Source organism: Cervus elaphus, chromosome 5 (genome assembly GCF_910594005.1).
Source record: "Cervus elaphus chromosome 5, mCerEla1.1, whole genome shotgun sequence".
Classification (NCBI taxonomy): domain Eukaryota; kingdom Metazoa; phylum Chordata; class Mammalia; order Artiodactyla; family Cervidae; genus Cervus; species Cervus elaphus.
In genome coordinates this window covers 32,128,682-32,144,032 of record NC_057819.1, presented here as the reverse complement: position 1 = coordinate 32,144,032, position 15,351 = coordinate 32,128,682, and the positions used below count along the sequence as shown (strand labels likewise).

Below are 15,351 nucleotides of genomic sequence, written 5' to 3'. Positions count from 1 at the left end.
ATTTTAATTTGAAAAGTTATACAAATATTTTATGCTTTTAGGTGAGGTTACTATAATAGCCAAAGATTTTATACTGACAGGAGCCCTCCTCTAATGTGAATTAAATTACTCATGATCTTTTTCCTGGGCAATAAGAAAACACAACCATAACAAGTTTTTAGCGAGAAATCAGTTTTTCTTCCCTGACTCCAAATTCCCTGATAACCCTAAATTTGACCCAAAATTTCAAATGATTAATACTGAAAATGTAAATTAGTTATGTACTGGCATGAAAGAAATGAACAAACAAATTACTACAGGACTCCATTAAAACATAGAATGAAATAAAAGCATGAAAAGCTTTTATTACTAATAAAAGCTAGTTAAAAATCAAGCACAAATAAGAAAATACAAGTGGATTTTAAATTCTTATTTCCGTTTTGACTAAGCCTTTATTCTGACTAAAATTTTACCAGTGGTCTCCCAAAATGCTCTTACATTGGGATTCCTGAAATTTAAAGCTTTCACCTATGGCCTTTAATATGTAAATGTCTAATGGATTTACCATAAAATTTTCACACAACAAGTGATGAAACATCCACGATGTCTATCGGCCTGTCTTTCTTCATTTCTTTAAGCACAAAGCAGGTTAGTTAAGAATAACACTCCACTCATTCTTAAAACTATGTAGGCTGCAGTTTTATTCTTTCTTCAAATGAAGTGGGCAGTTTATCCCTATGTCTGCACAAATAAAGCTGCCTGTGACATCACCTAAACCACTGATAGTTTCAAAGTTGTAAGAGATTTTACTAAATTAGGGCAAAATATAAAAGAACAAGACCAAGCAAAACATGTCAATATTATAAACTTGTTAGTCACAATGCAAACTCACAAATGAATTGAGGTTAGTATTAGGAGACCACACAAATTACAATACCTGAGATTTAGTGCATTCCTTTGAGCCAAAATGAAATGAGTGCCATAGAGGAGGAAAGGAAAAGATGACATTATCAGACATGCTACAGTACATCTGCCAAAATGAAGATCATGTTAAATCAGGTTAAGAATGACCATACAGCCCTGGCTACATGTATGATGTCCTTATGTTCCTCAGCCATGCACCTGAAATGCACCTGCAACCACTGACATCATCGGTGATGTAGCACCATGCACCTTCTCAAAAAAATGTTCACCCTGGTTCCTACCCTAGTTCTTTCCAAAGGAGTATTTCTGCTCAGAATAAGTGAAGGTGACTTAGGGCTAATGAAGAATAATGATCTTCTTCACGTAATTCTTTATACCCTGAGGTACCAAAAACTCAAAATGTTATTGTTGTTCATATGTTAAAATCCTGTACTTAGATAAAATAATAATATGTGAATAAAACACAATTTGCATGAAAAGATGGGATTCAATATTTTCAATTATGACTCTGTTGCTGCCCATCTGAACTCATTTAGGAAAATTAACACATGTCATATATATTAGTAAACTGGTGCCTGATCCATTATTAAGCAAGTTAAATTTTTCACCGTAGTACTAAATTTTCCCTCATAAAAGTGCCTGTTGACCAGATAAAACATTTTTTTAAACCACTAAAAAAAAAATAATAATAATAATTTTGTTAAAAAGTACACATTTTTTTAAAAAATCAGATTAAGAAAAGAGAAGTCATGTACAGGAAGTGAGTAAAGAATTCCATAAAGGGGGAAAATGTGGGGATAGGAGAAATAATTATAAAATGACCCTCCCATGTTAAGTGAGAGGAATATATAACTATAAAATCATACCAATCAGCCTTAATGTTAAATTTTTAGTAACTCACATTGCCGCTAAACATCTTAGCATAGAATATAATTTGGAAAAATAATTCCAAAGCAGAAAGAGTATTAACAGTATGAGCAGTCTGTACTATTAATGTGTATAACTATTTTTAATCCATATTTCCTTATTCCATGATACTACATCAACACTAAAAATACTACCTTCTTTTATAGACAATAGTAACAAAAAACCTTTCATAGGTTTAAAAAAAAAAGAAAATACTAAGTCTCTCCAACAGGCAAACAAAGCTGGCTTTATGCTGAGCAAAAGCAACCCTTTCCAAAGGAGCTCAATGAAATGATTCAACTATGAAATTCATGTTAAATTAAACTCGTGCATGGGCAGCAAGAGGAGTAGGCAGATAGCTGGTGGTCAAAACTGCTTAAATATTCAAATACAAAGAGCTCTCAGAAATAGAACACATGAAGTGTGGGTATAAAATACATCACTTCAAGTTACCAGAAAATTAAGTACATAATTTTACGTCTATATACATTTTCCCATGTGTTTTACATTTATACTTATTTGCAAAAAGAAAGAGGCTAGGTAAAAAAACAAATAAGCAATTATAAAATAGCTGTGAATTAACTACTTTTATTTTTTCATATTTTCGTTTTAAAATTAATTTCAAAAATGAGTACTCATTTAATGGTGTAAGTATAGATAAGCCATCTTTGACCTAATTATGACATGTAAGAATTCAAGTTACTTTTTTCCTTGAAAATAGAAATCCTCAAATATATTTGCCACAATTTTCTATGGGCCCCCGGAGGACATGGACACAGTGCACCCGAGCAGAGAGAAAGGAGTCAGAAACATAGTCTCCCACGCTGACATCGCTGGGGTCTTGTATAAATCGCTCATTATCTTTGCCTCAGTTTCCTCAGACATAAAAAGTAGCTTATTAATCTAACATGTATAAAATAAATGGTACCTCAGTGGTGAAACCACTGAAGAGAACCTCTGAACCTATTAGAAATGCTTCAGATCATCTTTACCCTGGAATTTAAAGAAGCAACCTTTCAAATTAAGCTCTCATGTCATCATATTAAACAAATTAAACAATTTAACTAAACAAACATAAAAATTCTCAGATAATATTCACACAATGGTATGAAAAGCTATGAGAATAAGCAAATTTTAGCTATCTAACTTTTGAATAAAAAAATGCGTATAATACTAGTCATTGCGAATGGGGAGGGAGATGACAAAATTTAACATTAAGGTAAGAAAAAGTATCCCAGTTACAATTGTGCGTGCTGATCACAAAGCTGATCCTGAGAGCATTTTAAGAAATTAAAAGGCTAAACAATATCTTTTGACAACTTATTTCAAGGTTCCTTTAACTAGTCATATTATGTGTGTTTCCAGAAAAATCTGCACTTTGGACAGGTAATACCACAGAAAGAAATTACTCATCAAAAACAGAATCACATCTCTTCACAAAACTCCCGATGAAAAATCATAAAGATAAATACAATTATTATACTTGTATAACTTACCGTATGATAGCCTCTAGGCAAAGGTGGTTTGCCCACAGGATAAGGATCCACAGTGTCAATAATAGTTTGTCTTTCCCCTTTCTGGTTGATTTTTCTAAATCTCCTTCGAGACTGTCGATGAGAAGCTTGACGCTGAAAATATTCTTCATTTTCATCCATATAGTCTACCTGAAATAAAATCCCCCAGAATTTCATTTCCTCAAACACCACGTTCCATATTAAGATCAGATGCAGAATAAAACTTACGGGTAGGCCACATTCATTCATTGTGCAAAGACACTTGTAGACAAACTACCTCGACAGACTTCAGCTGCTTTTCAGCTTCTCTGTAACTAGTTGCTTTTGAGTAACTTTTCTCTGTAAGAGAAGCATTTTCAGTTCCACTTAGGACAATATGGGTAACTCCTGAATTTCCTGTAGTTTCAAAGGGAAGGATATTTTCAGTAGTCTTTGTCCTGATTTATTAGTGAAAGATCTCACAGGATACATCACCATGTACTATGAAGCAACAGCTCCATTGTCTTAACTAAAGCACAAAAACTCTGATGGAATAAATCTGGGTTTTGCCTTTAAAAAAAAAAAAACAAATCCCTAATGACTCAGACACGACTACTAGCAAAATGACTTTGGTAGATTACTTAAGGGTTTTTCTTCCTACTTTCATTCTATGGATTCAGTTTCTTCTTTTTATAAATAGCATTATTTTCAAAAAACACCTTCCTCATTTTAAACATTTAGAAAGTGATGAATGGACTAACAGAGAAGAAATGTTACATTTAGCTAATCCTCATCATGCTTACATAAGGAAAATGGGACTGCTCACAGAAAGAAGTATATTTAGATTCTCATATGGTTCTCACATTGGCAAACTGAGGAGTTGGTATATGGACAAGTACACAATCCTCAAGGAATTCTACAGATCAAAAATCCTTCAGATAAACACAAAATAGCAGTCACAGAGGCCAGATTCTTTAGGAAATATCTAAAACACTTTTTAAGACCCATGGCTGGAGAGTCTAATGTATCTGCCTACACTCTTCCAATCCTAAAGCTTTTCTCACCACCATGCCACATTTTTACTGAACAGTAAATTTTGTGAAACTTTACCAAAAGTTTCCACTGGCTTTTGTGAGGAAGTTCCCATCTCTGAGGAATTCCTCTCCTCCATTATGGGGGAAAAAACCGACCTCTCATCTGAAAACAGATGTATTTACCAAATACTTTATTAAATGTGAATAAAAAACTATCACCATCTATTTTAGGACATCATTTATTGACAAAGTTTCCCCTCCCAGATGGGTGCTGGATGGGAAACAATGCGCTTCAAATCAACTGAAGTCTCTAGTGAGTGCTCTCTCCAATTTTATTTTTGTGGCTGATTTTTAAAAGGGGTACATATTGTCCTATCTTTAAATCATGTTTATATATTAAGAATGTGACAAGCTTTTTTTAAAAAAGCATCAATAAAAATAATTATGTTGATAATATCTCTTTTAACATTATCTTTTTTGCATGTATCTTATCTCATATTTTTTTTTAAATCACACAGTTAAAAAGAGAGATTAAAAATCTCAACAGAAAGTTTAACCAGCATAAAAGTCCCCCAAATTTCTTTCAATTAGTTAAAGGAAATGAAGTGACTTCCTTATGTTAATTGTTGCCTGAATACATATCACTGTGACTCATTTGAAGTATCTCATTCCAATCAATATTTGGAGATCTAAAACCCTACACTTTCTCCCCAAGTTTCAATTAAATGGCATTTTCATAGATAAAGTTCAAGCACCAAATACTTAGGTGCTTACCCTCCTTTAAATTTTCTTTTTCACTTAACTGAATCCCATGAATAATTATAATGATTATGAACTCAAACTCAAAAGTTATGAAATAAATATATCTAAAGTTATAAGATATATAATACACTATTATATGCAATTTGTGAAAATGCTTTTATTTCATAACTTTTTTCAGGGGGAAAAAGTCTTCACAGAAGTTTTCTTACCACAATCATTTCAGAAGGCTCTAACACAATGCATTCACAGCCACGCCTAAAGCTTCCTGCAGAACGCTTGCCAAAACTAGAAAGAAAAAAAGATTTAAGAAATACAAATTGTGAATTTAGGCTAACCCTTCAGATGAATAAAAATAAGAAACAAAACAACTACAAAAAAATGCACATTGAAGAAAGAGAAGCTATCTCAAACCATTATTTACCCAGAATGACAAGGAACCATTCAAATTTTTAAATCTCAGACATATTTTTCTGGGAAATTCCAAAACAATCTTTTTGAATTCATAATGTAAGTACTAAAGAATCTCTGTGAATGTGTTTTATGTTAGTTGTTTTAGTTCACTCCCAGTTAAGTGAAGATTTAGACTATCTTAACAGCGGTGGGACCACTGAGGAGTTGCTAACTATCTAGCCGTGTAATAACCAAGGGAAAAGACTGGATGACAAGGGAATTTTATAAATTTAAGGATTGTGGCCTTTAATTCCTTATACACAGTTTTTAGCTGTTTATCATTTCACAGATGAAACAATGTAGGAAGGCAAGACTTCCTAAATAATTGGAGTTGAGACCACTTATCAACTCTATAAAAGTAAGTTTTTCAAATAAAAAGTATAACAATAGCAAATACAGATAAACAGGAGACGTAAGTCATTGCAGCCTACACTACTATGATTTCTATCAAAAGTCGTTAGAACACATTTCAATTTTATATACTAGAGTTACTAAGAACTTATAAAAGAACCTTACAAAGTGAATCTCAGATAAAAAGCTGGCATACAGAAATAAGCAAAAGGGGTATGGGGGAACAAACCTGGTTTAATTCCAAAAATGGGATCCTAAGGAAAACTACAAGTATGTATATATTTACACAGTCTATGAAACAAGTAGTAGTAACACAATTAAATAGAGAAGGAATTGGCAACCCATTCCAGTATTCTGGCTTGGAAAATCTCATGTGCTCCACTAGGAGTCTAGTGGGCTACAGTCCATGGGGTCATGAAAGAGTTGGACACAACTTAGCAAGTAAACAACAGGGGTGGGAACTGGATCAATGGCAAACCATACCAACATACAAAGTATAAAATGCATATAATTCTCTTCTATAACTTAACTTGCTTATGTTAAACATTTCTTTCACTTAAAAATGTATTTTTCTAAAGTTACATATCTACTTATTCTAAATCAGCTTAAGGAACAGGTTATTCAACTCAGGACTTTCAATTACAAAGTGACTTGAGTGGACATGCACTCTTAAAAGCCCCTTTTCTCCTGAAAACCGTACTGGTGACCTCAGACAGGGTACCTTGCCTTATCTATGGAAATATCCACCTAACCCTGGAGCAGATTCATTCTCTCTGACACAAATATATGCCAACTAGAGCCACGAGGAGTTCTAAGTAGTCATGACTTATTCTGCTAACATACCACCTACCCCTGCCCATTCACCACTCCAAAAATTCTCTCTTCCTTCCAGTCAACATTTTAGTAACTTTAATTTTGGGGGGCTGCAGGGGAAGAATGTGTAGCGAGGCATGTGGGATCTTAGCTCCCAATGATGAGGGATAAAACCTGTGCCCCCTGCAGTGGAAGCACAGAATTTTAACCACTGAACTGCCAGGGAAGTCACTGTAACCATGTTTAATAATCTACCTTTGAGAAAAATATGAGAAAATAACTCTACCAAAAAACTATTTTATCGAGCATTTCCCCCCCCAAGTAAATTAGGTATTTTCCTATGAAAATTTCCATAGGAAATTCATAACTTTCTTGGTGTCATGGTAGTACAGAATGTTTCACATATTAGAACACAACTTGGGTTGGGGAAAAAAGTTATGTTTGGGCTTCCCAGGTAGTGCTAGTGGTAAAGAACCGGCCTGCCAATGCAGGAGACGTAAGAGACACGGGTTCGATCTCTGTGTCGGGAGGACCCCCTAGAGGAGGGCATGGCTACCCGCTCCAGTACTCCTGCCTGGAGAATCCCATGGACAGAGGAACACGGCAGGCTACAGTCCACAGGGCTGCACAGAGTCAGAGACAACTAAAGTGACTGAGCTTGCTTGTTCGCTCGAAGAAGAAAACAGGTAAGTCAACATTCTCACTCTATCAGCTTGTGACCTCCAGCAAACCAGCTTGACTATCCTCACAGTCTACACTATACTCATTTCTAAGGTCATCAGTGAGACTAGGCCATCACTTAAGTCATTTCCTGCTCCAAAATTCATTTCTATGGAAAGAGTCATGCTTACCATATCTGAAAAATCCTTTTAAAATATTCACACATACACATACTCATAAGCATACACATATTATAGTGCTTTTTTTCTAAGCTGAAAAAAATAGGGAAACTATAACCATCTTATCTTCTTTGTCATGTTATTTCACATGTAATTAAAATGACCTAAAATTGTAAATACTCTTCTCTTAGTTTAACAATTAAATACCACTAAAATTACAGAAAATCCTCAACACACCTAAAAATTTGCTTCTAGCTTTTGGAACTACTTACTTGCAATTTAATTTTTTACAATGATGCTTATAATTTAATGATACACTACAAACTAAGAAATAATGTGTTAGTAAATACGTCAGTATGTTAGTAAAATATGTAGTAGGTTTCAAGCCATCATTGTTATAGGACTGAGTAAAAACATATGTTGCATGCTTAAAGTTTATTACTAAATAAAACAACATTAAAATCCAAAGAAAATCATATGACTCTAAGTTTTTTCCTATTTTATTATAGAACCAGATAAGCTGCACAAACGTAATGATAGAGTTGCTTTCTTTTTAAAAATTTCATGTACTAAAAAAAAAAAAAAAATCAAATGTATGTAATGCATACAATGTTCATATGACTAAATAAAAAATAAAAACTGTTAGAACTGGGCTTCCCTAGAGGCTTAGTGGTAAAGAATCTGCCTGCCAAAGCAGGAGACATGGATCTGGTCCCTGATCAGGGAAGCTCCCACGTGCCGTGGAGTATCTCAGTAAGCCTGTGCGCCGCCACTATGGAGCCTGTGCTCCAGAGCTTGGGAGCCACAACTCCCGAGCCCGTGCGCTGCAGCCGCTGAAGCCCGCACGCCCCGAGCCCACGCTCTGCAACAAGAGAAGCCACCGCAGTGAGAAGCCCGCACACTGCACCTACAGAGTGCCCCCACTCTCCGCAACTAGAGAAAGTCTATGCAGCAACAAAGACCCAGGGCAGCCAAAAATATAAATTAATTATTTTTTTAAAAACTGCTAGAACTGAGTTGCTTATAAATTTTAGCAACAAAAGTAGTAACATCCATATGAATAAGCTACATGGTATTTACTTTATGCCTAATTCTTACATCACCAACTCCCTACTTCAGAATTAAGGCTGTTAATCCTCTTGGCAATTAGCTACTAGTTCAACAGAACTTCATGGCTGAGGTGACATTCACATATTTAGTTGCACTAACACTATTACTTTAGGGGTGAAATGTCTGCATCCCCTAAAATGTGCTACAAAAAGACATTTCTACACCTTTTACAAAGTGAGCTGTGCTAAAATCTAACAAAACTCTTTTAGAGCCACAAAAGACTCAAGTTCTATTGACCATCACAAAGATGTAAACCATAGGAGAAATAATAGACTCCTGTCAGATTAATTCTTCGACTACATTGAGGGGGAAAAGGCAAATGCACAGAGAACACACTCTACCAAGGGAGAATAAATTACATCACTTATCCAAAAATCTATTGTTTCCAAAAGGAAAGAGTGGCCTCAAAAAAGACAAAGCATAGGGAATTCCCTGGTGGTCCAGTGGTTAAGACTCTGGGCAGTTACTAAGGGTGCAGGTTAGGTCCCTGGTTGGAGAGCTACAATCCCACAATCTGAGTAATGTGGGAAAAAGAAAAAGAGGGAGAGAGAGAGACAGGTATAGTTCCTGAATGCACTCGCTGGGCTAATGCAAGGCCTTTTGGCTCCACTGCAGAGAGGAGTTACTCTTAGCTTATAATCCAGAAGCTATAAGGTAGGAATGAAATATGTCAGCTACAAATCCATTAAGCCCACAAAATACTTCTGCTCTACTATCCGATTCTTTGAATCAAAAAATATATGAACAAAAGTAACTAAACACCATTATTTACTAAGTTTTGATCAAGTTCGATATAAATAAACTTTTAAAAATACGATACTGGAAAACTTAAGTATAGAGATAAAAAAGAAAACCAGGGGAATTCCCTGTGGTTCAGTGGTTGGGACTCTTGTGTTTTCCGGGCCTTGGTTTGATCCCTGTCGAGGAACTAAAATCCTGCAAGCTGCATGGCACAGCCAGAAAAAAAAAAGAAAACCAGATAGAGACATATAGGAGCCAAAAACACCCACAGATAATACTAAGATCAATTCTTTTAAATATTTAGATGATTTAGTAGAAACAAATGGGACAGAAATCAGGTTTGCAAATGACACAGACATTTAGATAGTACAGCACAAAACAAAGCTAGTAAGAATAAAGCACAAGACATTTTTATAAAGTTTTATGTTCATGTAAAACAGCAGTAAGGACCCAATCTGCACAAGGAAATACTGTATGTGAGAAGTGATCAAATATACACAGTATGTAAGATAAGACCAAACAAAGGTTTCTCGTGTTTCAGTCAGAAGTCAAATGAAAACTAGAAGTCTTTCAAGGCATTAGCACAGTAAACTGCATACATAATAAATAACAAATAATAAACAAAGATACACCTCAAAAGGAAAGACACACTAGGAAAAATAAAAACTGAAAATTACCATACATACCATCATAGAAAACCACATAAATCTACAATAGAGCACTGGGCTAGAAAAGTTTCTAAGGGGAAAACCACAGAGCTGAAAAGTTCCCAACGAAAAATTTAAGGATAACCAAAGGGATTTCTGTAAAACCAGAGGCATAAGTTAAAAGAATATTTCATTCAGCCTTATTAACAGCAGTTAAAAGTTGGTGTTATTTAGATTGCTAAAATCATGACTTAAGGAAATTTGGAAATGATACAGATTAAATAAGAACTTGGTTAATTTTAAAAGTACAGCTACAATCCCTGGCTTCCCTGGTGGCTCAGATGGTAAAGAATCTTCCTGCAATGAGGGAGAGCTGGGTTCAATCCCTGGGAAGATCCCCTGGAGAATGGAATGGCTACCAACTCCAGTATTCTTGCCTGGAGAATTCCATGGACAGAGGAGCCTGGTGGGCTACAGTCCATGGGTGTCACAAAGAGTCGGACACGACTGAGTGACTTTCACTTCACTTTACAATCCCTGAGGGCTTTACCCAAAGTCAGAAATAGATAAAGACTGTTCCAAAGTCATTTGACTAAATTCTCCTCCAAATGTTCCTTGGTGCCACTGTCAGAAATGAAAAGTTACTCCTATCAAACACAATCTTTTTTGTTTTTAAGTCTTATAATTAAGGCTTTCTTAAATGAACAATGCAAAGAAATAGAGGAAAACAACAGAATGAGAAAGACTAGCGATAGCTTCAAAAAAATTGGAGATATCAAGGTAACATTTCATGCAAGGATGGGCTCCATAAAGGGCAAAAATGGTAAGGACCTAACAGAAAAAGAAGAGATTAAAAAGTGGTGGCACAAATACACAAAAGAGCTATACTAGAAAGGTCTAAATGAGCCAGATAACCACAATAATGTGGTCACTCAACTAGAGTCGGACATCCTGGAGTGTGTAGTCAAGTGGGCCTTAGGAAGCATTACTATGAACACAGCTAGTAGAGGTGATGAACTTCCAACTGAGCTGTTTCAAATCCTAAAAGATAGTGCTGTCATAGTGCTGCACTCAATATGCCAGCAAATTTGGAAAACAGCAGTGGCCACAGGCCTGAAAATTTCATTCCAATTCCAAAGAAGGGCAATGCCAAAGAAAGTTCAAACTACCGTACAATTGCACTCATTTCACGTTAGCATGGTTAGGCTCAAAATCCTTCAAGTTATACTTCAATAGTACGTGAACCAACAACTTCCAGATGTACAAACTGGTTTTAGAAAAGGCAGAGGAACCAAAGATCAAATTGCCAACATTCGCTAGGTAATGGAGAAAGCAAGGGAATTCCAGAAAAACATGTATGTCTGCTCCATTGACTACACTAAAGCCTTTGATGGTGTGGAAAATTCTTAGAGAGACAGGAGTACCAGACCACCTTACCTGTCTCCTGAGAAACCTGTATGCAGGTCAAGAAGCAACAGCCAAAACCAGACATGGAACAATGGACTGATTCAAAATTGAGAAAGGAATACCACAAGGCTGTATAATGTCACCCGGCTTATTTAACTTACATTCAGAGTTCATCATGTGAAATGCCAGGCTGGATGACTCACAAGCTAGAATCAAGATTGCCAGGAGAAATATCAACTACCTCAGATATGCAGATGATACCACCCTAATGAAAGAAAGTGAAGAGGAACTAAGACGTAGTAAGTCCTTACTGACTTGGAATTTAAAATCTGGGGGATGATATAATGGAAAGAGAGCAGCTATTGTAGTTGAGAATATTGTTTCTCAATACACCCAACTACCAGTTAGCTGTGTGATCTTGGCAAGTCACTTCATCTCTCTGGGCCTTGGATAAGTATATTAAATAATAATGAAGAGTGAAAAAGCTGCCTTGAAACTCAACATTCAAAACACTAAAATCATGGCATCTGGTACCATCACTTCATGGCAAACAGAAGGGGGAAAAGTGGAAACAGTGACAGATTTTATTTTCTTGGGCTCCAATCCACTGAAGACAGTGACTACAGCCATGCAATTAAAAGACACTTGCTCCTTGGAAGGAAAGCTATGACAAACCTAGACAGTACATTAAAAAGCAGAGACATCACTTTGCTGACAAAAGTCGGTATAGTTAAAGCTATGGATTTGCCAGTTGTACAAGTGTGAGAGTTGGACCATAAAGAAGCCTGAGCATCAAAGAATTGATGCTTTCAAACTGTGGTGCTGGAGAAGACTCTTGAGAGTCCCTTTGACTACAAGATCAAACCAGTCAATCCTAAAGGAAATCAACCCTGAATATTCATTGGAAGGACTGATGCTGAAGCTCTAGTACTTTGGCCACCTGATGCAAAGAGCCAACTCATTAGAAAAGACCCTGATGCTGGGAAAGATTGAAGGCAAAAGGAGGAGGCAAGAGGATGAGATGGTTAGGTATCTTCACCAATTCAATGCACATGACTTTGAGAAAACTCAGAGATAGTGGAGGACAGAGGAGCCTGGCATGCTGCAGTCTATGGGGTTGCAAAGAGTTGGACATGACTTAGGAACTGAACAACAAAGAGACTACACCACGTGGCCTACAAATTCAATGGAATCCCCATCAAAATCCTCCCGGAAATATTTTTTTGCAGAAATGGAAAAAGCAATCTTTACATTCATATAAAATTGCAAGAGGCCCTAATTAGCTAAAACAGTCTTGAAAAGCAACAAAGTCAGAGAAAGTACACTTTTGATTTCAAAACTTACTACAAAGCTGCAATCAAACTACTGGCTTACGTAGTACACGAAAACGATGAAGCTGGACCCCTACATCTCGTGACATATAAAATTAAACTGAAAATGGAACACTGACTAAGTAAGAATGCCCAAAATCATAAAACTCTATGGGGAAAAAAAAAAAACAGGGATGAGTCTTCATTACCGTGGACTTGACAATGGACTCAGATATGACATCAAAAGCATCAACAGCAAAAGGAAAATTAAATAAATTGAACTTCGTCGAAATTAGAAACTTTGGTGCAAAGGACATTATCAAGAAATGGATAAGATAAGGTACAAAATAGGAGAAAATATTTGTAAAGCATATATCTGAGAAGGGTTTAAGATCCAGAGTACATAATTCCTACAACTCAACAACAAAAAGACAATCCAATTAAAAAATAGGCAAAGGACTTGAATAGACTTTTCTCCAAATGGCTGACAAGCACATGAAAAGTTGCTCAACATCCTTAGTTATTAGAAAAAAGTAAATCAAAAACACAAGGAGCTACTCACCAAGTTGCCCACTCTCCCCCCAGACTATAGTGTACTACAGCTTAATAAATCCTAGCTATGCTTTCTACAGAAAAATAAATAAAAACACAAAACGGGCTTCCCTGGTGGTCTAGCAGTTACAAATACACCTGCCAATGCAGGGGACACAGGACCGATCCCTGATCTGGGAAGATTCAACATGCCTCAAGCAACAAAGCTACTGAAGCCCATGTGCCTAGAGCCCATGCTCTGCAACAAGAGAAATCACTGCAATGAGAAGCCGGAACACCAAAACAAAGAGTAGCTCCCACTTGCAGCAAAGCCCAAGCGCAGCAACAAAGACCCAGGCAGCCAAAGATCAACAAATCTTAAACACACACACACACACTCCCCACACACAAAACAAAAACTCACAATGAGATACCATTTCACATCTGATACTGCATGTGAATGAGATACTAGAATGGCTATAATAAAAAATAAATAAATAATAACAAGTGTTGAAGAGAAACTGGAACCTTTGTGGAAATGTAAAACGGAGCCATAACTGTGAAAAAGAGTTTGGTAATTGCTCCAAAAGTTACACATAGAATTAACAGAAGACCCAGCAATTCCATTCCAGGATAAACATCCAAAAATATTAAAAATATGGACCCAGACATCTGTACACCAGTTTTCACTGCAGCACTCTTTGCAATAACAAAAGATGAAAAACACCACAAGTGTCCATCAACAGATGAGTGGATAAACAAAATGTGATATATACAGACAATGGAATGTTATTCGCTATAAAAAGGACTAAAGAGCTCATAAGTGTTACAACATGAATAAGCCTTGAAAGCATTATGCTAAGTGCCACAGCCAGTCACATAATGACAAATATTGTATAAGATTCCACCTACATGAGATATCTAGAACAGGCAAATTCATAAAGACAGAAAGTAAACTTGAGGTTTCCAAGCTTTAGGGGAATGCCTAACAGTTACAAAGTTTCTGTTTGGAGCTATGGAACATAAGTTTTGGAGACAAGTAGTGGTAGTTAATTGCACAATAGTGTGACTGCAAGCAAAACTATTTAAATGATTAAAATGACATATTTTATGTGATACACATGGGCATATCCACATCTTAAAAAGTGTATTATCAGAGAAACTTATCAAGTCTCTTATTTGTTTTAGGGGTTTTGAGTTTTTTGGCAAAATTCAGGACTTCAATAAAAAATAGTAGTAACTCCACTTTGCCCAAAAAAGAACCCATGTTAGGGACAAAGGAAGTTAAGTTTGATGACTGAACTACACCACTGATTAACCTGGAATCAATCCCTTTTCTATACTAAGTCTGCAATGAAGTAATAGCGGTATGGGTGAAAGAACTAGGAAGATATGAAGACGTGGTAAACAAAGGTTAATAAAATATTTGAAATCATTTTTTCAATTTTTTATTTTATTTCAAATCTTTCCCCCCTCCCACCTCCCTCCCCATCCCATTCCTCTGGGTCATTCCAGTGCACCAGCCCCGAGCACCCTGTCTCATGCATCGAACCTGGACCAGTGATCTGTTTCACATATGATAATGTACATATTTCAGTGCCATTCTCCCAAATCATCCCACCCTCACCCTTTCCCACAGAGTCCAAAGACTGTTCTATACACCTATGTCTCTTTTCCTGTCCTGCATACAGGGTTATCGTTACCATCTTTCTAAACTCCATATATATGCGTTAGTATACTGTATTGGAGTTTTCCTTTCCGGCTTACTTCACTCTGTATAATAGGCTCCAGTTTCATCCACCTCATTAGAACTGATTCACATGTATTCTTTTTAACTGCTGAGTAATATTCCATGGTGTATATGTACCACAGCTTCCTTATCCATTTGTCTGCTGATGGGCATCTAGGTTGCTTCCATGTCCTGGCTATTATAAACAGTGCTGCGATGAACATTGGGGTGCACGTGTCTCTTTCAGATCTGGTTTCCTCAGTGTGTATGCCCAGGAGTGGGATTGCTGCGTCATATGGCAGTTCTATTTCTAGTTTTTTAAGGA

At 36.3% G+C, this 15,351-nt stretch overlaps 1 protein-coding gene across 9 annotated transcripts in view; it reads right to left on the bottom strand.

Moving 5' to 3' along the window:
• RAPGEF2 (Rap guanine nucleotide exchange factor 2) overlaps window positions 1-15,351 on the bottom strand; it is a 255,991-nt gene that overhangs the window by 117,581 nt on the left and 123,059 nt on the right. For 6 of the 9 annotated variants that reach the window (XM_043902314.1, XM_043902316.1, XM_043902317.1 and 3 more), the window contains 3 exons: window positions 5,308-5,383; window positions 3,306-3,473; window positions 917-934 (listed from right to left, as the gene is read on the bottom strand). In XM_043902314.1, coding sequence (XP_043758249.1) covers window positions 917-934; window positions 3,306-3,473; window positions 5,308-5,383 — 262 coding nt within the window. Of the gene's footprint in view, window positions 1-916; window positions 935-3,305; window positions 3,474-3,551; window positions 4,109-5,307; window positions 5,384-15,351 lie in introns of those variants that run through there. The other 3 variants (XM_043902315.1, XM_043902319.1, XM_043902322.1) reach the window with 2 other exon arrangements.